This window comes from Sminthopsis crassicaudata, chromosome 1 (assembly GCF_048593235.1).
Source record: "Sminthopsis crassicaudata isolate SCR6 chromosome 1, ASM4859323v1, whole genome shotgun sequence".
Taxonomy (NCBI): Eukaryota; Metazoa; Chordata; class Mammalia; order Dasyuromorphia; family Dasyuridae; genus Sminthopsis; species Sminthopsis crassicaudata.
Window position 1 is genome coordinate 174266290 of NC_133617.1, and position 25906 is coordinate 174292195.

At 31.7% G+C, this 25906-nt stretch overlaps 1 protein-coding gene across 7 annotated transcripts in view; it reads left to right on the top strand.

Annotated features, from left to right (window-relative positions):
* The window catches only part of HIVEP1 (HIVEP zinc finger 1), a 176329-nt gene that overhangs the window by 135348 nt on the left and 15075 nt on the right, over positions 1-25906 (top strand). For all 7 annotated transcript variants that reach the window (XM_074271726.1, XM_074271771.1, XM_074271762.1 and 4 more), the window contains 3 exons: positions 14032-14165; positions 15498-15673; positions 23905-24006. In XM_074271726.1, the coding sequence (XP_074127827.1) occupies positions 14032-14165; positions 15498-15673; positions 23905-24006 (412 nt within the window). The remainder of the gene's footprint in view (positions 1-14031; positions 14166-15497; positions 15674-23904; positions 24007-25906) is intronic.

Below are 25906 nucleotides of genomic sequence, written 5' to 3' on the forward strand. Positions count from 1 at the left end.
ATTTCTTTAGTTTGCAAAAAATTCATATATTTTTTAAAATTTTCTTTTGCTTATCTTCTGCCAAATTTCTTTACATTTCTGGAAATTTGCCTTTTTTTCTACAGTAGATGAATTACTTTATCATGTGTTTATTTTTTCCACTATACTAATTCTTTCTCAAGTTGTGCATTTAGAGTTCCAATAATTGACCTTAATTCTTAATTACTACTTTTGTGACATTTATTTCTTTTTGAACCATTCTGAAATTTCTTATTTCATGATTTTGGGGCTGTCCACAGTCAATATTATTTTTATTTTTCTTTATATTACATTTGTTTAAAGTTTTGGGGTTTTCCTTCTTATTTTTTTCTTTTTATGATCCTATCTGTTGGTTTATCAAGTTCTTGTTGTCTTCCAATCTTGTATTCTTTCAGTTCTCTTGTATTTCTCTCTTTAATGTCCTTTCTCCTGTAATTGGAAATAAAGCTTATGCTTTTAGATAGCCTCATAAGAGAAAAGATACTCCTCAGTTGGTTTCCTAGCCCCATTTCCATTAGGTTCCATGCTCCCTTCTTGCTTTGAAAAAAAATTTTTTTTTATAATTGGCCAGTTTTCTCTATTATTAATCCTCCTTTTCTTCATGTGATTGACCAGAATATGAGTCACTGTATCTACTGTTTTTTAGTGATTGGAATTGAGATGGGTTTTGGGCTGAATCACTTCCATAGTGGATTCCTACACTTTTTTTTTAAAGAGTTTTTTTTATGCTCATTAATATTAGAGCTTAATTTGAGGACTGATATGATGAGTTAGAGCTCTTAAGTAATTAAGTTCTCTACTGTTAATTTGTTTTTTGTTTTCTACCTTGTGTAGATGTGTTAGGGGGAGAGGGATTGCCTCCTTGTAGAATCAGTTTTATGTTACTTGATAATTACTTTTTTTTTTTAATTTTTTTTTTTTAAGTTTAGGAGTTTAAAAAGATTTGTCAAAAAAAAAAAAAAAAAAAAAGACACCTTTATTTCATTGGATTTGATCCTGCCCATGTCTTTTAAAGAAACAATTCGCTGTTCATGCCTTCCTTTTATCTTCTGAGGCCTATCACTTTAATCAGTAGCAGTAAAAACTATAAAAACTATACTAACAAGTCTGTGTTCTTTCTTTCTTAATCATAGCAGATGACATTTACATGGAATTTTAAGACTTATGAAGTATTTTTGCTTTATAATCACCCTGTGAGTTTGGTACAATAGGTATTGTTCTCTACTTATAGAGGAGAAAACTGAGATTCATAGAATTGTTCATGGTTACATACCTAAGAATTCTTGAATTTGAACCTAAGTTCTTCTTGGCTTCATGTCCAAAGCTCTTCGATGTATGCCATTCTCTCTCTCCCAGGATCTTAGAAATGGACAGTACCTCAGAAGATGTTTATCCAGTGCATCACTGACAAAGGGCTGCCCAGCCTACTATTAAAATCTAGGGAACTTAATACTCATCAAGATAGTCCATTCAGCCTTTAAGATAATAAAGGATCTTACTATAATAAAACCTTAAATTCATTTCCCTCATGTTACTATGCAAAGTGCAGAATTGAATTTTTCTATTGAATTGGTATACTGGGAGATAACTAATTTCCTTTTGATCTTTGTGCCAAATAATTAACTAAAAGTAGCAATAAGCCCAACTCATAGTATGATCAGTAAATGGATTTTATGGACCTTCTCATTTGATTCAAAGTACATAAATCTTAGCCATTCATTCAACAAACACCCATATAGTATGTATAATAATTCAGTGTCAAAACTGTCAGGCAGTGGCATTAATGTGATATAAACTGGAAAAGTTTGGAAGAGATTTAATGAGAAAATAGAATTTTAAGTTAATTTCATGACTTAGAAAAGAAGAAATTTTGTATCAGAACAGTATGATCAAAAGAAGGTTGAAATGTTCATGGCTTATTAAGGGAAAACTCAATAAGCCTTATTGTAAATATAGTTGTTTTGAAGAAATGGGAACTAGGTAAGTGAATGCATAATTTGGGCAAATTTGATTATTAAGCTATGGATTTTTCATGTTTTCTACCAGGATATGCCCTTTAAAGGATTAAATTTTTTTTCAATACTATTTTATTTTCCAAATTCATATAAACATAGTTTTCAACATTCATTTTTGTAAGACTTTGATATTCCAAATTTTTTTCCCTTCTATTACCTTCCTCCTTTCTAACACTGCAAGTAATCTGATATAGGCTAAATACATGCAGTTTTCTTTAAAGGATTTTTAACAAAGAAATGACAAGATTTAAACACACATTTTGAGATGATTTAGCTTTGTGCAAGTTGGCAGTAATTAAAGTGTTAAAATATTTTGAACTGATCCCTGTAACACATACCCAAACACATAAATTTATTAAGCCAAATGTTTCTTTTATTGTCAGTGCCCTTTCCCCCCTTCATTTCCCTTTTCCTTTCCACTCCCAAGTTGGTTTTTTTATTCCATTATCAGAAATGCTGGGACTGAAAACCATCTCAATCAAATATTTATATCTGCCAGGACTTTATCACAGGCTCAAAAAATGCTGTCATTAGTCTATGAACATTACTAATAGGAACCCCATAGCATATACATAGCAAATCTAAATCCTTATTCTTTTCATATTTCCCCAGAGCTAAACATTTCATTCTAAGTCCTCTGGGTTCACTTCCAACTGTTCTATTCTGAGACATTGTCTTTATGTTTATGCACTGATTTTCCACCACCTAAAAACTCTTCTGTCTCCTAAAACTTTCAACCTTAATACACTGCATGTCTTGGAAGAAGAAGAGTTGACACTTTTAGAGTTAGAAAATTCATATTTTAGAGGTAGGTAGGTAGCATAATATATAAAGAATTATGTCTAGAGTCTGAAAGTCTTAATAAATTCCCTTCTTCCCCCTTCTCTTCTATCCCCTCTCCTCCCCTGCCTTCTTCGCTCCATAGAGGTTTGATAATTAAAGATGTTTAAAAAAAAAGAAGAAGAAGAAAGGATGGATCAGTCCTCTGAGGAGAAATGTGAAGAGAGTAGAACAGTCACCATGTTACTGTGAGAAAACTTAACAATGTAGATATTAGACTATACAAGTAAGAGAAGAGTTCCTAAGGAGGGATGATTAGAAAATAGAATAACATATGTTTTTGGATTTGCTCTCAGGCATGTTCTGTAGACAGTGAGTGGTAAGTGTTGGGGACAAAGAGGGATTTGAAAGATGGACAAAGTAGAGCTATGGTAATGGGGGGATAACTAACCATGGATTTCTAACAGCTAATTTTTAGTGAAAACAGACACGCAAAACAACTCAAATTCCTGATAAGCCCAAAAAAACATGTTCACTAAGTTTAAATCATTTAGGAATGAGGGCAGTAGGAAGGTTGCAGGTATGGCAAAGCAGCCTTAAATTTGAGGTCATTAAAAAAAAAAATCAGTGTTAAGGGATGATTTATTTCAGAATATAGTCATCCAGATGTGTGATTGACATGGATTAGAGATTAAGAACAGTTGAGTCATCAAGAGGAAAGAACTGTGAATTTAAAGGAGTCAAGAGATGACTATCCTAAAAAAAAAGAAGGGGGGGGGGGGGAGGATTGCAAGAGAAAACTAAACCAGGTACTAATATCTAAAAATTTTAAAATACTTAATGGTAATAGTAGCTTTTAAATAATGATTCAAAGTTTGCAAATTACAAATAACCATTTATCTTCACAATTCTGGGAGGTAGATACTGTTGTTCTTTCTATTTGATAGATGAGAATTCTGAGACAGACAGAAGTTAAGTGACTCGCCAATAGTCTCAACGGTTATTAACAATCTAAGGCCCAATTTGAATTCAGATTTTACTAATTCCAGGTCCATCACTTTTATACTGCTTCATCCAATTCCTTTGAGGTCTTCATCCTGAAAATAGTTAATTCACTTAAGAAGATATTATTCACATGCCTGAAATATGCCTTAGATTTACCTTTAAAACATTCTTATGCTATTTATGTCCTATTTGCTCCATAGACATTGTCTTCTGTCTCTGATGCAATGTCATTTGACTCACTCCTATTTCTTTGTTTCTTTAACCTTTAAAATATTTAACTTTTATTCAAATTTTATCCTTCCACCAGTTGGCACAGAGAACTTCCTAAAAAATCTCTTCTGCTTGAGATAAGTGTTTTGATATAACTCTTAATATTATATCACTGTTAATAGCCTGTTGTTAAAATCCTATAAAACACAATACTCTGATCTGGAGTTTTCTTAACTCATATAAAATTTCTGTATATATAAAATATATATATTTTATATCAACTTTTAATTAACAAAAATGCCTATCATTTCCTATACACTATTAGAAAAGAAAAAAGAAAAAACAGAATCCTTATATTATAGTAAAGCAATACAAATTCCTGCATTTTTCCAAAAATGTTTTATTTTATATCTTTATATAAAAAGAGCTTTATTTTATATTGTTAGTTTATCTCCCCAGTGTTCAGGAGATAGATAGACTGAGTTGTGGTTATTGTGTTAATCAGAATTGTTTAAATATTTAAAAGCTGTTTATTATTTTTATAGTATTTCTGATTTTTGGAATATCTTAATCCAAGTTCTTTCCCTTTTAAAATAATGGCTGCTAATTCTAGTGTGATCCTGATGGTTGTTCCTCAGTATGTGAATTCTTTCTTTTTGGCTAATTGCAGTATTTTTTGTTTGACCTCAAAACTGTGGATTTTGGATGATGTCCTTGGGAGTTTTCATTGTGGGATTTCTTTCAAGAAGTTACCAGTAGATTTTTCCTATTTCTGCATTATTTTCAGTTTTCTTTTATGATTTGTTGAGATGTATTATCTCAGCTCTTTTTTGGATCATGGATTTCCGAGAGTTCAACAATTCTTAAATTATCTGTCTTTGATTTCTTTTCCAGGTCAGTCGTCATTGCTATGTTTTTTTTTTTTTTCTTTTTTTTTCAGTCTTTTGACTTTGTTTTAATAGTTCTTTTTTTTTTTTTTTTTCCACATGGAGTCATTAATTTCTTTTTTGGTCAACTGCCATTTTCAGATTGTTTGTTCTTTGACTAATACTTTATGCTTCTTTGTACCAAGCTGCTAATTTTGCTTCTAATTATTTCTTCCCTAGCTCTCATTTCTTTTTCTTTTTCTTTTTTTCTTCTGGTGTTCTCATTTCATTGACAAATCACTTTTAGCTCTCTTCATTATTTTTTTCTTTTGCTGCCTCTCTTTCAAGAATTCTAGTTCAGCTTGTGCCCAAGCATGTTTTAATTTGAATTTTTGCTTATAGTTGTTTTGAATTCATTTTCTTCTGAGTATTTGTCTTAAACATTCTTGTCATCATAATATTTCTTCATAGCAGTATTCTTTTTCTTTACTCATTCTTTTAACTCCCTTCCTGACTTTATCCTTGCTATTAGGACAGTGATCTGCATACTTCTAGAAAAACTGTCCAAACTGAGTTTGTGTTCTCTTGGTTCCTATTGCTTCTTTCATGTGAATTGTAATATTCCAAGATTTCATTGACACCTTAGACTGGAGACCTGCATGCTTTCAGTGTTCCCAAACTACTCTGATCTAGAGGTAAACTCTGAATTCTGCATATAGTAGCGAGTTTTACTTAAACTGGTGCTGGATTTAGTTACTGTCACTCAGGAAGCTCTGATTCAGAATGACTGCATGTTTCTCTTTATTCCTGGTTTTGAGTCCTAGTTATCCTTCTTCAAATTTCAGACAGGATTTGATGCTAAGAGCTGAGATCCCACTCAATTCCTGCAATTTGAGCCACATTGCCACTACTTGCTTTTAAACTTTCTCCCAGCTCATTCCATAACATTGCCTGGGACCTCCCCTTATCCTAGAATACCTTTTTTTTTTTTCATTCTTTTTTTTTCTTTTTTATTAATTTTTATAATTATAACATTTTCTTTGACAGTACATATGCATAGGTAAAATTTTAAATTAAAATTTAAAAGAGAAATTAAGAGAGCTGCAAGAAGAAATAGACAGCAAAACTATAATAGTGGGAGATCTCAACCTTGCACTCTCAGAATTAGATAAATCAAATCACAAAATAAATAAGAAAGAAGTCAAAGAGGTAAATGGGATACTAGAAAAGTTTGATATGATAGATCTTTGGCGAAAGCTAAATGGAGACAGAAAGGAGTATACTTTCTTCTCAGCAGTTCATGGAACCTATACAAAAATTGATCATATACTAGGGCATAAAAACCTCAAAATCAAATGCAGTAAGGCAGAAATAGTAAATGCATCCTTTTCAGACCACAATGCAATCAAAATTACATTTAATAAAAAGCCAGGGGAAAATAGACCAAAAAATAATTGGAAACTAAATAATCTTATACTAAAGAATGATTGGGTAAAACAGCAAATCATAGACATAATTAATAACTTCACCCAAGAAAATGACAATAATGAGACATCATACCAAAATGTATGGGATACAGCCAAAGCAGTAATAAGGGGAAGCTTTATATCTCTACAGGTCTACTTGCATAAAATAGAGAAAGAGAGGGCCAACGAATTGGGCTTACAACTAAAATTGCTAGAAAAGGAACAAATTAAAAGCCCCCAGACAAACACAAAACTTGAAATTCAAAAAATAAAAGGTGAGATTAATAAAATTGAAAGTAAAAAAAAAACTATTGAATTAATTAACAAAACTAAGAGTTGGTTCTATGAAAAAACCAACAAAATAGACAAACCCTTAGTAAACCTGATTAAAAAAAGAGAAAAAGCAAATTGTAAGTCTTGAAAATGAAAAGGGAGAACTCGCCACTAATGAAGAGGAAATTAGAACAATAGTTAGGAGCTACTTTGCTCAACTTTATGCCAATAAATTCGATAACTTAAATGAAATGGAAGAATACCTTCAAAAATATAGCTTGCCCAGATTAACAGAGGAAGAAGTAAGTAATCTAAATAATCCCATCTCAGAAAAAGAAATAGAACAAGCTATTAACCAACTCCCTAAGAAAAAATTCCCAGGACCAGATGGATTTACATGTGAATTCTACCAAACATTTAAAGAACAACTAACTCCAATGCTATATAAACTACTTGGAAAAATAGGGATTGAAGGAGTCCTACCAAATTCCTTTTATGACACAGACATGGTACTGATACCTAAACCAGGTAGATCGAAAACTGAGAAAAAAAATTATAGACCAATTTCCTTAATGAATATTGATGCTAAAATCTTAAATAAGATATTAGCAAAAAGACTTCAGAAAATCATCCCCAGGATAATACACTATGACCAAGTGGGATACCAGGAATGCAGGGCTAGTTTAATATTAGAAAAACTGTTAGTATAATTGACCATATTAATAATCAAATTAATAAAAACCATATGATCATCTCAATAGATGCAGAAAAAGCATTTGATAAAATCCAACATCCATTCCTACTAAAAACACTTGAGAGTATAGGAATAAATGGACTATTCCTTAAAATAATAATGAGCATATATTTAAAACCATCTAGTAAACATCATATGTAATGGTGATAAACTAGAACCTTTCCCTGTAAGATCAGGAGTGAAACAAGGTTGCGCACTATCACCATTACTATTCAATATAGTACTAGAAACTCTAGCCTCGGCAATAAGAGCCGAGAAAGAGATTCAAGGAATTAGAGTAGGAAATGAGGAAATCAAACTATCACTCTTTGCAGATGACATGATGGTATACCTAGAGAACCCCAAAGACTCTGTTAAAAAGCTATTAGAAATAATTCAGAATTTTAGCAAAGTTGCAGGATACAAAATAAATCCACATAAATCCTCAGCATTTTTATACATTACCAACACAATCCAAGAGCAAGAGATACAAAGAGAAATTCCATTCAAAATAACGGTCGATAGTATAAAATATTTGGGAATATATCTACCAAAGGAAAGTCAGTAATTATATGAGCAAAATTAAGAAACACTTGCCACAAAAATAAAGTCAGATTTAAATAATTGGAAAGACATTCAGTGCTCTAGAATATCATCTTTAGTCTCCTCTCAGTTCCACAATTGAATCTGTCACTAGAAACTAATCAGTGAGCTATGGAACTGCCAGTTGACACCTATTTTTGCATCTTGCAGGCTGAGCCTGTCTTTGTAGTCTTAAGAACCTCTTCTTGCATGGTGCATGGTATTGGCCCTCTTTTAATGCTTGTGTTTGAAATGGTCCAGAATATTCCTGGGTAGATTCAATCCCCAGTGTCCATAGACCTTTCTTTTACTTTCCTTTGCCAACCTGGACTAGAAAAAAAGTCCCACTCATGATTTCTTCTTAGATTTATCAGTTAGGACTTGATCTTTATGCAATTTTTAGATCTTTATGAAGAAATTTTGTGTTTGAGACATTGGCGATCCTTATTTCTACTCTTTTACCATCCTTCTTTTTCTTGCTTTATTTTTATTTACAAATCATTCTTTTTATTATTATTTGTTCTCTCTCTCTCTTCTCTCTCTCTCTCTCTCTCTCTCTCTCTCTCTCTCTCTCTCTCTCTCTCTCTCTCTCTCTCTCTCTCTCTCTCTCGTCTTTTTGAGCATTTTTGCATCTTTGTGATGTGTAAAATAATTTTGATTTTTTTTTTCCCATTTAAATGAAAGTTGAATTTTTTCCTTTGAAAGTCAAAGAATTTGAATCTGATCATTGATGTAGAGTTGAGAAGAACCTTATAGGCCATATAATCCAAATTCTTTATTTTTCACATGAGAACACTAAAACCTCAAGAAATTGGGTAACTTGCTAAGGCAAATGGATCAAATGGATAGCATCACAGGAGGGATTTTAACCCAGGGTCCTTTGACTCCTGGGCAACAACATTGTCTGTGGTTCCCAGGAACAGCTTATAATCCTAGTTTATTTCTTTTTTCCTTAACTACATGAGCTTGGGCAAGTCTTTTGAGTTCTCCTAGCCTCTGCTTTTAATGGGGTTAATAATTTCCTTGACTTAATCTACTTCTTAGGATTTCAGCTAAAGAGAGATTGAAATACATAAAAGTGGTTTGAAAGCTGTGAAGTGCTGTATTCATTCAACTTTGGGGATATTGTTACTTTAGGTTCCCAAAATCTGGGAGCCTTTTTTTCTAAAAAGGGCTATTCTAACCAAGGCCACTGATCCACAGGAGGACAATGACTTAGTTATATAAATAAAAAGAGCTCATTTTGTTTAATCTTCTTTTTGCTTATTAAAAAATTATGAAATCATTTATTTTTAATGAAAATCAGGCAGGGAACATAAAATCTTTTGTAAATAAATCCTGGGTTACAAATAACAGCCCATCAACCAGAGCTTACTATTAAATATTAAATGTTCATGAAACATTTTGGGAAAAATCCAAGAGAGACAAAATGGCATAATGGATAAGAGAGTTGACTCAGAGCTTAGAGTACCAAGTCTCCAATCCTGTTTCTGACAGATTTGTGTGACCCAAGACAGCAGTTCTCTAGCACTGCAAGTTGGAAAAAAAAAGTATTGATCTGCATTGGCGGAAGGAGTTTCCTCATCAAAGTTTTGTTATCCATATTGGAAAAATTATACTGAAATAATCAAGATTGCAGTCACCAAAATTATAGGAGGCATATTGAATTTATATGACAAGATATGACCACATAATTGAGATTACTTTAAATTTTTTTAGAAAAATATGCCTACACTCCACATACTTTATTGCATAAGGGTATGGGATCCAGACAAGCATGCAGATTGCAAAATTGAAACATTATAAAAGTTTCCTAAACATATTTCTCCTTTTGCTCTCTAGTATCCTGGCAGCTTTGGTCTGGGCAGAAGTTGGACTCCCCTCAGTTAGAGCATGTATTCTTTGGCCATAATAAAATAAAATAAACAAATAAACAAACAAAAGATTCCCCGGAGAACCAGCTATCAAAATTGTGCTATACCCAGCTACAGAAATGTAAGGACTGAATTTATAACTGTTATAGGCTGTGTCAACATTTTTGATGAGTCGTAGTTAATATCATAAGAAGGTACCAGTCTCTCTCACTGTATCTTTGAGTACACCATATGATGTGCTGACTACTTTTTGAAAATGTGCGACATTTTACATGTGCTAGAGAATAATTAAGAGTAACTATAAGAGATATCTTAGCTTAATCCACTTTACTTTTCCCAACCACAGACAGGCTTTTAAGGAAAAGGTAGAAGGTTACAGTGGAAAAAAAGGCAAAGGAAAGATGTATAGAATGAGAGGCAATGATATGAGGACAGATATGAGCAGAGACAAGAACATACACAAAAAGATGAAATTTCATTCAGAAAACATTTTTTAATACCTAGTATCCAGGGGAATGGTTAAATCCAAACATAGTTATATTATACACGAAGGATACAGAATTGTAAAAGTCACATAGTCCCTGTTCTTGAAGATATAACATTCTAACAGAGATTATAATGTGTTATTATGATGGTGGTTATGATGTAAAAAAAATTATGAAATAGGCAGAAAACTTTTTTTTTTTTTAAATTTGGAATGGGTGTTAAGACAAGTTAAAGGAAAAGGTGGTATTTGAACTAAATATTCCAGAAGTGAATATAGGAAGGAAAATGCATCCTGGTTCTTGGTAGTAACCTATTCAAACAAAGGAAAACAGAAATGGCTTACATTAATTTGTCTGGAATTGTGGAGGCCATAAAGATGATTAAAATGAAATGAAAATAGATTGTAGAGGTCCTTACATATCAAGCTAAGCAAGTTTTATCATCCTATACATATTGGGGGAATCATTCAATTCTCTGTGTTACAAACTTTATTTTTCCAGGTGTGTAAATATTAGATTGGAGAATAGAAAGAGTGGAAGCAGGGAAATTCATTTGGAGATTCCTATAAAAGTATCATAGAGGTATCAGGAACTTAATTGTAGTGGTGCTTGATCACTGTGAATGAATACAGAGAATATAGGAAGCAGATTGTGAAGAATGCCTCAACAGATCTCATCAACTGATTAAGTACAGGACTTAGTTGACAATCAAGATGATTGAAGAGTTGAACTGGAAAAATGGTGTTATTGTATAGAATTAGAGAATTTGTAAGGAGAAAGTAGGTTCTGGAAAGAAGATGATTAGTTCACTTTTCAGTGTATCCAAATAAAGAGGTTTTTACAGATTATTGGTAGTATGTGCCTAGAGATCAAGGGAGAAGATAGGAAATCAGATTTGGAATTCATTTGCATCACAGTAGCTCTTTGAATATTTGAAGGCAAATATCTTGCTCCCTGTTCCAAGTCTTCTCTTTTCCAGACTAAATATCTCCACTTCCTTTAACTGATCCTCAAGGCATGAAGTAAGGTCCCCAGAACTGAAATACAATACTTTAGATGTTATCTCAATTGTTTCTAGTTCTTATTTCTTTCTTGGCCTACTTATTACATCTGTCTCAATATGGCCCAAGTTCATTATGAACTATTATATCACAGTATTGTAATGAGATTATAGGCCATTAACTCTCCCAGATTTTTTTTTTTTAACCGTACTGCTTTCTGGCATATCTTTCCATCTTCCACTTTAGAAATTCATATTTTTGAAGTCAAATGTAAGATTCTTTTGCTTATTTCCATTTTCTCCTTTCCAAAGTCACAAATCTCAATTTGATGAGGTGCTGAAATCTCGCCTCTTCTCCACAGTCCTTTAGTTTCCAACCTTGGGTTTCTTAATCACTAGGAGTTTATTAAATTTAGTTTACTATGCCCCTGACACTATGATAAAGGAATCAAATGTGGAGTGGAATTATAAATTTAATGTAGTCAGCAGTGTGGTATGTCAGTTAAAGAAGCTAATTAAATTTTAGACTTCATTTAAGAGAGGCCTAAAATTTGTTCAGGATGTATAGAGTGATAATCCTACTATATCTATCTTGGGTGGCCTAAATTTGCAATATTGTGCTCAGTTTTAGCTTCCACATTGTAAAAATAGTATCAATACTCTAGTACAGAGATTCTTAAGTTTTATTTTTTTTTTTTTTCCATTCATGACCTTTTTTTGCCTCAGAAGTTTTTACATGATTCCAGGGATCTAGGTATATAAAATAGGTATACAAATAAAATTTATTGATAATAAGTCATTTTGAGATAGCCTCCCTTATTCAATTACAAGACTCCATATGAGTTTGCACATCATAGTTGAAGAAATTGGGAACAAGAGAAGTCAATAGAATTGTAAAGGATCTTGGGATCATGTCACATGAGAATCAGTTGATATTGGAAATATATTTAGTTTTGAGAAGACATCATTTGGCAAAAAATGGGTTAGCATTGTTCATTTGTTGAAGGACTAGCATTAGCACAGTGCCTGGCCAATAATAGGTGCTTAATAAATATTGATTGATTGATAGTATGTAGAAAAAGGACTTGATTTTTTTAGGCCTTGTTCCCACAGGACAATACTAAGATCAGTGGGTATAATTCATAGAAGGTCAGATTTGGACTCTGTTGGAAGGCTAGATTTCCCATGTTTGAATCTTTGCAAGGGGAAGAGCGGGATAGCTGAGCACAGATTAATGCACATTTGTTAGAGATATTTCAGACTGGATTTTTATTCAAGTATAAGATGAAGTATGTGATATGCTGTCTCTTAGAATGGAGATTCTGACTGCAATCAGAGGATCCCTAATGACAAAGCTTCTATGCTTTCCCTTCTGAAATAATCTCATTGAATACCTACCAAACAAAGTTTAATTGGCATCAGTTCTTTTAATCTACTAGTTGAAAACCCTAGTCAAATTATAATAATTTAATTTCTCAGTCTTATTTATAGCAGGCTATACACAGATTATTTTGTCAATTCATATGACCCCATTCAGTACATATGACCCCATGTATTGCTCTTAACTTTAGGTAGCTCTCGGAGTTTATTGTCTCCTGACCTTAATAAAGGTCCTTTTCCAAATTTCTTCTATTTTCCACATGTTATCATGTTCACTTATCCAGAGATGCTTGCAGTTTTCCTAAAGGATAATTTGATATTAAAAAATTTAGACTGGGAATGGTAGGGTGATGGAGGAGGGAATTGAGAAATCACCTCAACCTTCCCATTTTTATTTTATTAATAAGCATATTATTATGTCACCCAGAAACAAGTCATGTCTCCCTGACTTGTACAGCTATTAGGTAGTAGAACTAGCATGTGAACTCAGATCTCATTTTTTTTGTTTTGTTTTGTTTACTATGCTACATTATGTCTATAAATTTAATAAAAATTTGTCATGGTTATTATATTGTCCTCTTTGTTAAATGTCTATACTTTATATTGCATAATATAAAGTATTTATTTTGTGGTTAATGTGGTGCTTGTGACCATTTCCGTGGCAATTATGGCAACTGACTTTTGTTCAGGAATATAACCCTCTCTTATAATTCCTCTTATAAACATTTCTATGAGGAAGTTAGAGTTGACTTACATTATTCCTATATCTTTATTTACAGCCCTTTTTTCAGGAATGAAACATCACAATTTTGAAGACTGCCTATATTGTTTTTTCAACTTAAGATGTCTATCAGATTTGGAAAGGGTTACTTTATGATACAAAGTGCTGGAAATAGAACTTATGGTTTAAATTTACTGAAATTATTTAACTGGGAGATTAGGAGGGAAGATGAGAATATTCGTGGGAAATATTTAATTATCTTAAAGATTTTAACTTGACTCAAACTACATGTTAAAATTTAAAGTTAAATATAATAAATAACTTTCTTAAGAATATTATCATAATAGATCACTTATCCTACTTTGAAGAAAATTGTGGAATCTTTATTTTGGAGCAAGGAAGGACTATATTACCAAGTTATTATGGATGGTTTGTTTGGTTTGTGTGTGTGTGTTTGTTTTTTGTTATTGACAAGACAGATTAAATTTGATTAAGTGTAATGAAGTTTATTTACAATCATGCGCCTCTTTACACTAATTATTGTAAATTATAGTCTCCATTGAACATTTTAAAAGGGTATTGTTTTCAATTCCTTTAAGGTTGAATTTCTTTATTTCTTTCAGAGAGCATTAGGTAGTCAAAAGTCCAAAGTAGTTGAATTCAGCAATAAAGCCACCTCTGAAATTAGCAATGAACAAGATAAAGAAAATTCCATAATGAAAAATGAACCAAGAAGAGTTAAGATATTTGATGGAGGGCAAGTACCAATTTTATTTTTTAAATTAGCTTTTTAAAAATTAATGTTCCTTGTTTTGATATTTTAAAAGATGATCATTATTTTCTAATTTTATATTTTTAGCATATATAAATTCACATATTTAATTCAACATTTACATAGAACATAGTCCTTGCTATAAAGTTAGCATAGAAAAATATATATTCAGTTTAGTTCAGTTCCATTCTGATCAAAATTTTAATTGTTTATATTTGTAGGAGAAAAGAACAATACTAATTATTAAAAAATGGTGAGATACTTATAAGCAAAGTCTCTTTGAAGTTCTGAGTTTCATTTCTAGTTCTATAGCAATGGATTGTATTTTTCAATATCTTGAAAATTCTAAACTTTCCTAGCCTGAAAAAGATAAATTTGAAATACCCATATATATTTTGATATGCAGAGTATTATTTTATGAGTTTTGTTATAATAGGAAATGGTATGGTATGGTATGGAACTGGCTTCAGAGCCGCAGAGAACCACGTTCATGTCTATCCTCTGACATCTGAGAATTGTATGACCTGAGGCAGTGTCCTGGGTAATAACCTACAAAGAATATTATTTGCAGAGAAAGGTTGCTTTAAAGTGGTAGAGAGAATTTCTGAGTTCCCTATTCTAATAAAATCCTAGATCTGGATAAATTCACATCCATATATATACACATGCATGCATCTATGGGTGTATGTATATGCATGATATGTAACATTTATGTCATAACAATATATACCATAGATAATATATCATAATCATATACAGTATATAATTTTATGTGTGCATATATGTACATGTAAGTATGTGTATATACACATACATATACAGATAGGAAGAGACGGTGACAGATTAGCCAACTTTGAAGGGAGGGTTTGAATTCCACTTTAGTCATCTATCTAAGTGACCTTGGGCAAATTACCTTTTGAAGCTTTAGTTTTCTCATCTGTAAAATGGGGGCAATAGTAATTGTATTAATTACTTAGGGTTGTTGTGAGGAAAGTACTAGGTAAAAATTAAGACATATAAATATAAGCTATTACTATTGTATAATACTTTTTGTGTGTGTATGTATATGTATGTGTTTATGTTAAGAAAGAACCCTGAAATTACTACTGAGGAAGAAAGGAATGAGATTTAATAGAGCTAGAGAAGATTTCAAATTGAATTACAGTTAGCTCCTAGATATTAGATGCTTTTTAATGTAAAAATAAAATGATAAAAATGCACAAAAGCTATTTGTTTTGAGTTTGTACCATCATTTGTTTTATTTCATTGATGATTATGTTTGTTACTTTCCTATTCGTATTTTCTTCATTAAATTAGATATAAATCAAATGAAGATTATGTCTATGTTCGGGGCAGAGGAAGAGGAAAGTACATTTGTGAGGAATGTGGAATACGTTGTAAGAAACCTAGTATGCTGAAGAAACATATTCGCACTCACACAGATGTCCGTCCTTACCACTGCAACTACTGTAATTTCTCCTTCAAGACTAAAGGTAGAACAACATAAATTTTTTGTATTTTCCTTCTCTTTATAATGGCTTAAAATTGTTATGCATTATACTTGGAATATTTTTACACAGATATAAATATATATATATGTACTATATCTATGTTTATCTATCTATATATTTATAGCATGTCCACCTCCTTCCTCCAGATATTTATGTCTATTTCTCTAGATCCTGTGATGAAATGGAGATGGGGAAGATGACAGCCTCTACATAATCTTTTTAAAATGTCATTAATTTAAAATTTTAAAATTAAAGCAATAACTTCCCCTCATATATAAAATGTTATATATTCTGTTGCTAATATATTTTTAGAAGTAGTCACTTTGAAGTAAGAATTTTGTGTTATATGTAATTTTATTAGAAAGCTATAAAAGATTAAGAAAATATTTTAAATAAAAACAACAATAAGATTTTAAGAATTAATGAAACAATGCTATTATCTAATTGTTAGGCCTCCCACCTATTACATTTTCCTCCTTAACTTCCATAAATATATATATGAATGCTAAATCAAATCTTAACTATGCTAAGTGTGTCCTGCTTTCTAATCATTCCTCTTTATAGTTTGTTCATACCTCAGAAGAACTCAGTGAAATTAGACCTATTATTCCCTTACTTGCTATATGTATAATTTTATTCAAATCATAAGCTTTTATAGCACTGTTAAGATACTGTCATAATATCTGGTAAATTATTACTTTGTATTAATACTTCATAAGTTAAATGCTGTTATAGTTAAATGTTTTTACTATCTATCCAAAGATAAACACTCTCTTATTCAATAATGCTTTGTTGAGAATAATAATGATTAGAGATTTTACAAATAATCTCTTTAAGTATTGTTTATTGAACATTTATGTTGTAAAAAGTCATGATGTAGTCATGTCATAGAAAATCTTAAGATTAAGAAATACAGGAATGTTACTTGTTATTGGTTTTTTCTCTCAAATATTCTTTATATTTTCAGAACTTTTTATTTGTTTTTAAAATATTTTCTTTCTTCTTTAGAAGTTTCAATGATATTTAATGTTTCACAATTTGGAATTTCATTTTTTCAGGGGTATTTATTTTAATTATAGTTGGTTATGGGCATCCTTGAGATGAACAAAGCATATGAACCTCAAGGCTTATTTGGGTTCCCTTATGGTTCCCAAGTGATAGAGATGAAATGGCAGAAAGTAAACCAAGAATTGTCCAGACTATCAACAAATATTACAGGATTTCAACCCATGTTTAGAAGTAAGAGAAGGAAGAGGAGGAGGGCCTCGCTGTCTCTGGACATTGGAAGGTTCCAATGGTTAGGAAGGCTTTCTTCTGAAGATTTCTGAATTTTCTTATTTTCAACTTCTACCCTTTATTGCCAATTCTGCTCTCCAAGATTAAGCAAAAGAAATGTTATCTCTCTTCCATGTGGCAGCCTTTGAAATACTTAATGAAGTTAACATATCTTTCCCAAGTCTTTTCTTTTCCATGCTAGACATCTCCAAATCCTTTAATTGAAGCTCATCTGTCATAAACTTCAGTTACTGCTTCATGCTGGTTATCCAGGATGGTTTCTAACCTGTCAATGTCTTCACTCAAGGTGGTACCCACAATTGTACATAGTACTAAAAATATGGTCTGACCAGGCTCTGGCTAGTGCAGCAAGACTGTCACTTTGCCCATTTTGGATGCTATGCACTTTTAGACCTATCATTTCTCCCCTAACTCTTCTTAAAAAGTTTTCAAATGACATGTTCCTGGGTTTTCACTCTCTTGGTCTAGATAAATTCTGCCTTGTCAATACCTGAGTTTACAGCATGACATAGATGAATGGCAAACTAACTGTATAATTATAGTTGGTGATATCTGATAGCATAATGTGCAGGTTTCCACATCAGACTATTGACTTACATTGAGTTTACAATCTACTTAAATCCTCATTTATTTTTAACTTGGACTCCCTTCTAGGCAAGTCTCCTTCATCTTTTGCTAATGCAGTTAATTAAAAAACAAAACAAAACACTATAATTGCATGTGATTTGGTAGAAAGAATGTTGGTTAAGGAGTAGGGGGACTGTCTCTCATTCTACCTATCTTTATAATTGTGAGTCAAGTAATTTCTATTTTGGGTTTCAGTTTTCCTGTTTCTAAGTTGAAGGAGTTGGCCAAGATATCCAAGTTCTCTTCTGTTTCCAAATTCACTTATGCATATATCTCTTTCTGCCATGTTATTTATGTTAGAGAAAAAAATTTTCCTCATAATTATAACCTTGTGATTATCTTTGCCTTTTCCTTGTTTTTTATCTTTCTTACTTTTTCACTAATCAAGCTTGATTAGTAGCAACTTTGCAACATTACCTGCTCCATTTCTCTCTTTCCTCTGCTGCCTTCAGTAGTTAACATTTTCAGAAGTACCTGCCTAGACTGTTGTTGTAGTAGTCTCTTTAAGTATTCCAGTTATGACACTGTATTCCAGTTCATCCTCCATAAAGCAACATGATAACAAAATATCTTTCTTATATATGGATATAGTTTTAACATTCTCTTACTCAAAAGTTAAAAATTAAAATTGTTTTTCTATGTAACAGGTTCAGGGTTCACTGTAATTAGGTATGACATTATTACTCTTTTTTACTCTTGTCTTATATACACCCTTCAATGTATCTTTAGTGCTGTAATCAAACTAGTCTACTCTTGTCCTAACAAACATTCCCTGCACTCTCTAGTTGTGTCTTGTTCACCCAGTCTATATGCCTGTAATGCCTTCTACCTTCTTCTTCTTGTTTAATTCTGACACATCCTTACAGCCCAATTCACTGGTCATCTCCTCTTGAAACTTTTCCCTCATTCTCCTTTACCCAGTAATCATGTCCTTCCCACATACCTTTTGATCTCATCTAGCATTTTGTTTTTCACTTCTAAAGCATTTAACATGAAAGATTGTATGACATAGTTACCAATTTCTATGTCATTCACCCATACCCCTTTGTTTATTATAGAAAAAGTAATGTGACATAGTGTAAAGAGAACTGGCCTTGGAATTTAGTAAACTTGGTTCAATTCCCCTCTCTGACATATACTGGCTGTGTGATACTAAATGAGTCACTGAATTCATAAATATTGACACAAAACTCTTAATTTAAAGACTAAGTTGCAAGGGAGTTGCTGATCTGCATTGGTAGAGTAGGATTTTCCTCAGTGGAATTTTCCTAAACAATATCACAAGACTGGTGATTAAACAAGCAAAATGAGCAAACTCCTTTCTAACTTGCAACCTCTGAAGAGAGTTGGGATTGCATCTTATCTAAACTATTTTTTCACACAGTTCCTACCACAGGTATTTGCACATAGTTGGAACTTCAATATTTATTAAATGAATTTACCCAATTCTATTTTACTGTCTTTTGTCCCTTTAATAAAGTCCTCTTCCATTGCTTTATGATAGCATGGATATAGTAGTAGATTCCTAAAAGCTATGCCACCAGCACAACTTATAACAGCTTTTACTAAATTACAAAGATTACAAGAACTGTTCCGGGAGCAAGGGATCATCATTTGAAATTTGGTTGGTAGGTGGTGGATTCTTTGATCCTGGCAACCAAGGAACAAACAAAAAGACAAAGTGGCTCTAAGTCCTGGGTGGCCTCTTTCTGCAGTGATAGGTGAAGAGCAATGGATAAGGAAGAAGAAAATGCTAAGAATTACACAGTGTTTATACTGATCACAAGTTGATTATACTCCTAGGAACACTGAACCAAATGATGATAATGGCATTCTCAACTCTAAATGGCATCAACAAACATAATGAAGTTTCCACTGAATAGAAGGTTGACTCACAGATTCTCCTTGGAAAAGCAAATAAATGAATTTGCAGAGTTGGTTACAGAATGTCTTCAAAGGCAATAAGAAAAATAATTTCATGGGATTTTTGATCATCTTACCTTGAAGTGCTTGCAGAATACATATGAAAAACAATCATAATAATTACAGCTTAAATGCCAACATCTGATGTGAAAATTGAGAAGATTGAGAAAGTCCATGAAAAACTCGAAAAATTCTTCAGACCATATCAAAATGTACAATGACATTCAGTGACTCCAGTGTGAAACTAGGCAAAACGAAAGACCTTGAAAAATATTGGAAGATATGATTTGTGATTAAGAAAGAGGGAAAGGCTTGTAAACTATGTAGAAGCCTTACATCCTTATATCTTGAATGTTTTGACAAATAGTAGAAGACATTGGGATTAGTGAGTATTGAACAATACAAAAATGACATTGAATGTATTTTAATAGACAAAAATGACTGATTTTACCTAGTACATCATTCAGTAGGTTTAAAAGACTTAGTGTTAATGAATTAGCACCTTATACAGTGAGATCATCTTCCTGCTGCCCTATTTTTTAAGAGCAAAATTTAGAATCAAAAGTAAATTTAAAAAATTAAAAGATAAGGTATGCAAGTAAATTTGGTTAAAATTTGGTTAAAATATTGATGACTAATTTGGAAAGTGGATAAAATGAACTGAAATTTGTGTGGACTATCATCATTTTCTATGTACATTTAACTAATGTCAATTCATAAGAAGACTAAAAGAGTCTCCAAAATAATTCACCTAGGAAATAGTTGATCTCCATGTAAAATAAGAATGCATGATAATCAATATTTGTATCAGATATAAACAATATTGGAAGATTTTGCACAGTATTACCTCATAGAACTGTGAAGAATAGGAGGAAAATAAGTCTTTAAAAAGGTTTGTATGGGACCACACTGAGTTACTTTATTATGAAACAATTTATAGATGAAGATGAAAGACAACAAGTACACTAAAATTGAAATCTATTTTCCAATGTTTCCTTAATGATCTATTCTGTTATTAATGACAGTGGATTCAACATCTCAGTCCTAAATGTACCATATTGGCATGTGTAAATGTCATGCAGAAAGATCCAGTGAAGGATAGCTGCTAGACTAGACAAAGTATGCATAAAAGAAAAAAGAAAGCATGAAAGGAGTAATTTTTAAAATATCTGAAACATGAGAAGATAACAAACAGTAGGATTTGGATTGGGGAGAGAAAGAAGTAGGCTGGAAGATATCTGTAACAAATAATCACAAGCCTATTTTCTCATCATGGTAAAATTCTTGAAAATGATCTTTTTACTTATTAAGTTTACATTCATTGAGGATATGATAAAGGGACCAAAAAGGTTTTTGCAAATTATTTTCTATGGCAAATCACATCTTTAAAATCCTAGAATAGAGAGTAAAGAGGACATAAGATTCTGTAGTATGTGTTGCTTTTAAAAAATAACTTTACTCAGCCTTAAGTAAAATGCTGCTTTAAAGGCTTTTCCTTTAACAAAATATTTCTCATATATATATACATATATGTTAATATCAAATACAATACCTTTATAAATGTAATCATAGAGATAACTTTCAGTCCTCTCAACATTAACTCTTTCAGCAAGCAGACATAAAACAAGACTATAGCATGCATAGAATCCAAGTAGAAGAGGATTTCCCCATAAATAGAGAGGACCTCTAAATGTTCCTTTTTACAAATGGCTTTTTGCTGGTCATACCATGTTTTCAACATATTACAGAGCAGAACCATCTCAATGAGTTCTATTGATATGGGTTGATATACAGGCAAGAAATACTAATTGGATCAAGTGTCTGTTGTTCAGACTCTAATATGTTATGTGATGGACAGCCACTTGAGCTGGGGTGTGTGTGTGTGTGTGTGTGTGTGTGTGTGTGTGTGTGTGTGTATCTTGGGTACACATATAAATGGACAATGAACTAGGCTCAGAATTAAAAAAGAAAACAGATCAGATTGTATTTTGGAAAATGTGCGGAACTCTCAATAACTTTAAACCTCCTGCAACAAAAATTTGATTAAAAAAATAAATCAATATCTTCTCAGTGAAATTATATGGCTGTGAATCATGGAATACCAAGGTCTCCAAAGACTCAAAAATTGTGGTTATCCAAAGGGAAATATAATGTTGCATAAATGAGTATAACATATTACCAATGATGATTTATGCAGAAGAAATGGTGTAAAAAACCAGGAAATATGGTCAGAAAAGGTGATCCTGTCATAGCAAGAACAGGGAATACCACATAAGTGCTACAGTGAAATACCCATAGTATGTTCAAAGATGCCAAGCAAAATCTCCATCACATTAGATAGTTTTTCCGTGATGTACACAGAAGGAATGAGTATCTGTGTTGCTACAGTAATCAACCCATAGAGACTTCTTTTTTGGATTCTAATTTTTAAAATCCATTTTCTAGGCTATTCCTGTCAGCTTTCTATCATCTGTAAATTTGATAAGCATTCCATCCATGCTTTTTTTTTTTTTTTCAAATTCTTTGTACCTTGCATGTTCTTTCATACACTACTTCATATTAATATTTGATTGTGTATCTCTCTCTCACATTATCTAAGTTCCTTGAGAGGATGAAATGGATCTTAATCAATTCAATTCAACATTTTATAAGCACTTGTTATGTGCAAACATAATTTATTTTGTTTTATTTATTTTATGCCTCACTTGAGATGTTCATCACTGTCATAGAAGAGATCCAGCAGAGTCCAAGTTGAAGAAGGAATCCTTATAAGATGGTGAGATCCTTCAGATGATCCAGTTTGTGGATACTATTGTGTTGATTCCATCAAACGCCAAAATATTGCAGAGCCTCCTAAAAGAGATTCATAATTACTTAAAAGAATTTGACCTATCCATTCAACAAGCATTTATTAAGTGCCTACTATGTATTCTGGCACTGGGAAAACTGACCGGCATTGGCTGGGAAAACAAAGACAAAAACAAAACAGCCCCAGCCTTGGAAGTTTTTATTCGATTAGGGAAAATAATATGAATATCAATAAGTAAATATATACAAAGTAATTTCCAGGAGGGAGGATACTAGCAACTGGGGGTCTTCCTAGACTTTGTGTAGAAAGTGGCACTTATGCTGAATCACACAGAAAAAAAAATTTAAAAGATTGAAGAAGGCCTGTGGTCTAGATTATGATACAGAATTGGATGGGCTTACTTGTCTTCAGAAAATTATAAACTTCTTTTAAGGACCTCAGCTTTTCATTGAACCAAAAGTTCATTTTTAACACCAATATGCTTCCAGTAATGGAAATATATGGCTGGAAATCTTGGAATACTATAGTCCCCAGAGGAAGTGAAGTTGAAGATCTCAAACAGTATGGAAAGGTGCATGGTAAGCATAAACAAGAAACTACAAATTGCTAACAAGAAGGTTAAAAGAGACGCAGTATAAAGCATTTTGCCTGAACCTGTGATTTTGGTGTAGGGAGCTCCTGGTGAAGAAATTTCCTTCAACCAATGTGGATCAGCAATCATTTTCCTACTTAGAGAATAATTTAGACAGTTGTTTGGAGACTCTAAGAGTGACTTTTCCAGGGTCATATTACAGCCAGTAAATAACAGAGATGGAACTTGGACCCAGGTTATCCTAACAGAAAACCACCAACCCATGATGCTTCTCAGTATAAAGGATTTGATCAAAGAAATGTGTGACTGAAAAAGTATATTTATTGGTTATGTGGCAAAAGTGAGTGACACAAGAGCCTCAAGTTGGTCTCTGTGATGAATTATATGAGGACATAGATAGCCATGAATGAGTTAAAATCCATCTCTTTGGAGAAAATAACCACATCAAGGAGAACACAGATTTGAATACAGAATACAAGCAAGCTGTGCTAACTGCTTTGTGTCCTTTTCAGGGCTTAGTACAGTGCTTTGGATAGAGTAGGCACTCAATAAATGTTTGATTTGAATTGGCAGGGTTTACTTGGTCAATTCTATGTACTCATTGGCCCAACAAGTATAGTAGTATTAACTAAACATTGAAGCTTAAACTTTCTTTTTTTTTTCCACTTGTATTGTGAAAGTAAAAGTTCTTTTATAGGTTCTATTGAGCCAAGGGTCATTTTTAGTAGCTACATTTATATCCAATAGAAACCTGGATTTGCTTTAAATATGTGTTTGTTGCTATTAGATTTGATTTTCTCCATAATCTCACCATCACAAAAGTTCTTTAAATATCCATCAGAGGGGTAGAAAAAGACCAAAAGAATACTTTAATTTTGGTAGCCATAGTTTATATTTCTATTTGAAAATAGCTACATTATATAATATATTACTATAATGAAAGTTTAATATATTTTCCCCTTTAAGGAAATTTGACAAAACATATGAAATCTAAGGCACATAGCAAGAAATGTGTGGATTTGGGAGTGTCTATAGGTGTAATAGATGATCAAGACCCAGAAGAATCAGGTAAGATTTTTGTGTGTCATATTTATTCCCATATGTGATTTTTAATGCCATTGTTCATCTTTCCAGATTTTTTAAAAATAAAATTGTATTGAATTCCACCATCTGGATGGCAGAAAAAGCTAGTCAAGAAAAAACATCAGTAATACTATTTAATTCAACAGGATTTTTAAACAAGTATTATCAGTCTATTAATAATAATTATTAATATGTATTAATTATTAATTAAATTTTATTATTAAATTTAATATAAAATTTTATTTTATTATTAAATAATTAATAATTATTAGTCTATTATTATTATTATTAAACAAGTCTATCAGTTAACTTTTTTTCTTAACATTTTTGCCCACACGTTTGATTCTAAAACAAGAATGATACTTTATTGCTATTAAATTATCCTTATTTCTATTGTAAAATTCTCTGAATAAAATCTTTATTGAATGGGCTTTATTTTGTCATATAACATACACAATTTGCCAGAAGAAAATGAAAAAGAAATTATTTAAAATGGGGGAAGGGTTAATGTTTTTTACTCCCACATGACAACCAATAATAAACTTAAGTAATTAACTTGAATTTAATCGTAAATGTACTGTAGCAATGACTTTCAGGTGTTACAATTGATATGATTCATTATTTTAAGCTGAAGAAATGTATGCCTTTAACCTTTTTTTGAAGTACAGATTAATTTCCGTTTTCCTCAAATGTGAAAGAAAAAGATAGCCATGTAGTCTATGACTACATCTATGACAATATGTAGCATTTTCATGGTTATGGGATGTTTGGAGGTACTTTAAAAAAAAAAATTCCAGATAGGACTGGAATTAGAAAAGTATTCTGTCAATCAAAATTTCTTAAACTTTAGGGGTTTGCAAAACTATGATTTATTTTGTTATGTTTGATTTGTATGTCTATTTTATATGTAACCCATGATTTCATAAAACTTCTCAGGTGAAAAGGGATCTTGAGTGGAAAAAGTTTAGGAAGCCCTGCTTTAGATAATTACTTAACAGATTTTTTATTGTGTAGCAGGACCTTTGATATTCATGGTTCAGACAGGCTCCAGATCATCAAACTTTAATAATCATAATGGCACACGTGTCTTATATTTGTATGGCTCTGTATAGTTTAACCAAGTGCTTCATGTACTTTTTCAGATTTGATTCTCTGAGCTGTTATAAATATCCAAAAATTATATCAAACCTCCAAGAAAAGACTATATAAATATACGAACTATTAGTTTCTTCTGTAAGACGATACCTTCTCATCTTGAGTCTTTGTTAATGTTATTTGGCATCCTTCCATTTTTGTAACCCAATGATAACTTTTTATCTTAGGAATTATTTTACTAAAGTTAGTAGAATTTTATGGAGTTCTTTTTTTTTTTTTTTTTTTTTTTTTAAATAAATACCTTAATGGCAGTGAAATAAATCTAAGGCCAATGCTTTTGCACAGATTTTATAAAGTAAATCTGAATAATTTTGTATATAAATAGTTAAAAATCAGTTTGATTAATTACAATTAAATTGATTTAATGATTGTATATGAAAAGGAAATTTTCAATATTCTAGGAATTTATTCAGAAGTGATATATTAGGAAAAAATGTATAACAGATTCAACATGAAATGTCATTGATTTTAATCTATCATCTTGAAAAGGCACATTATGAAAACTGTAACTTAAGAAGTAATAAGAAAAAAAAGACATTATTAATCTATAATTATAATATTTCTTCAGGATAAGACTAAGATATTGTAACTGTCATTGATATAGTGCTTTGAGATTTATAATGCATTTTATATACATCTTTCCATGTGATCCTCACAACAGTACTCCACCTGACTTTCTCATTTTGGAAGGAAGCTAACGTTAATACATACTTAAGTTCAAATAGTAAGA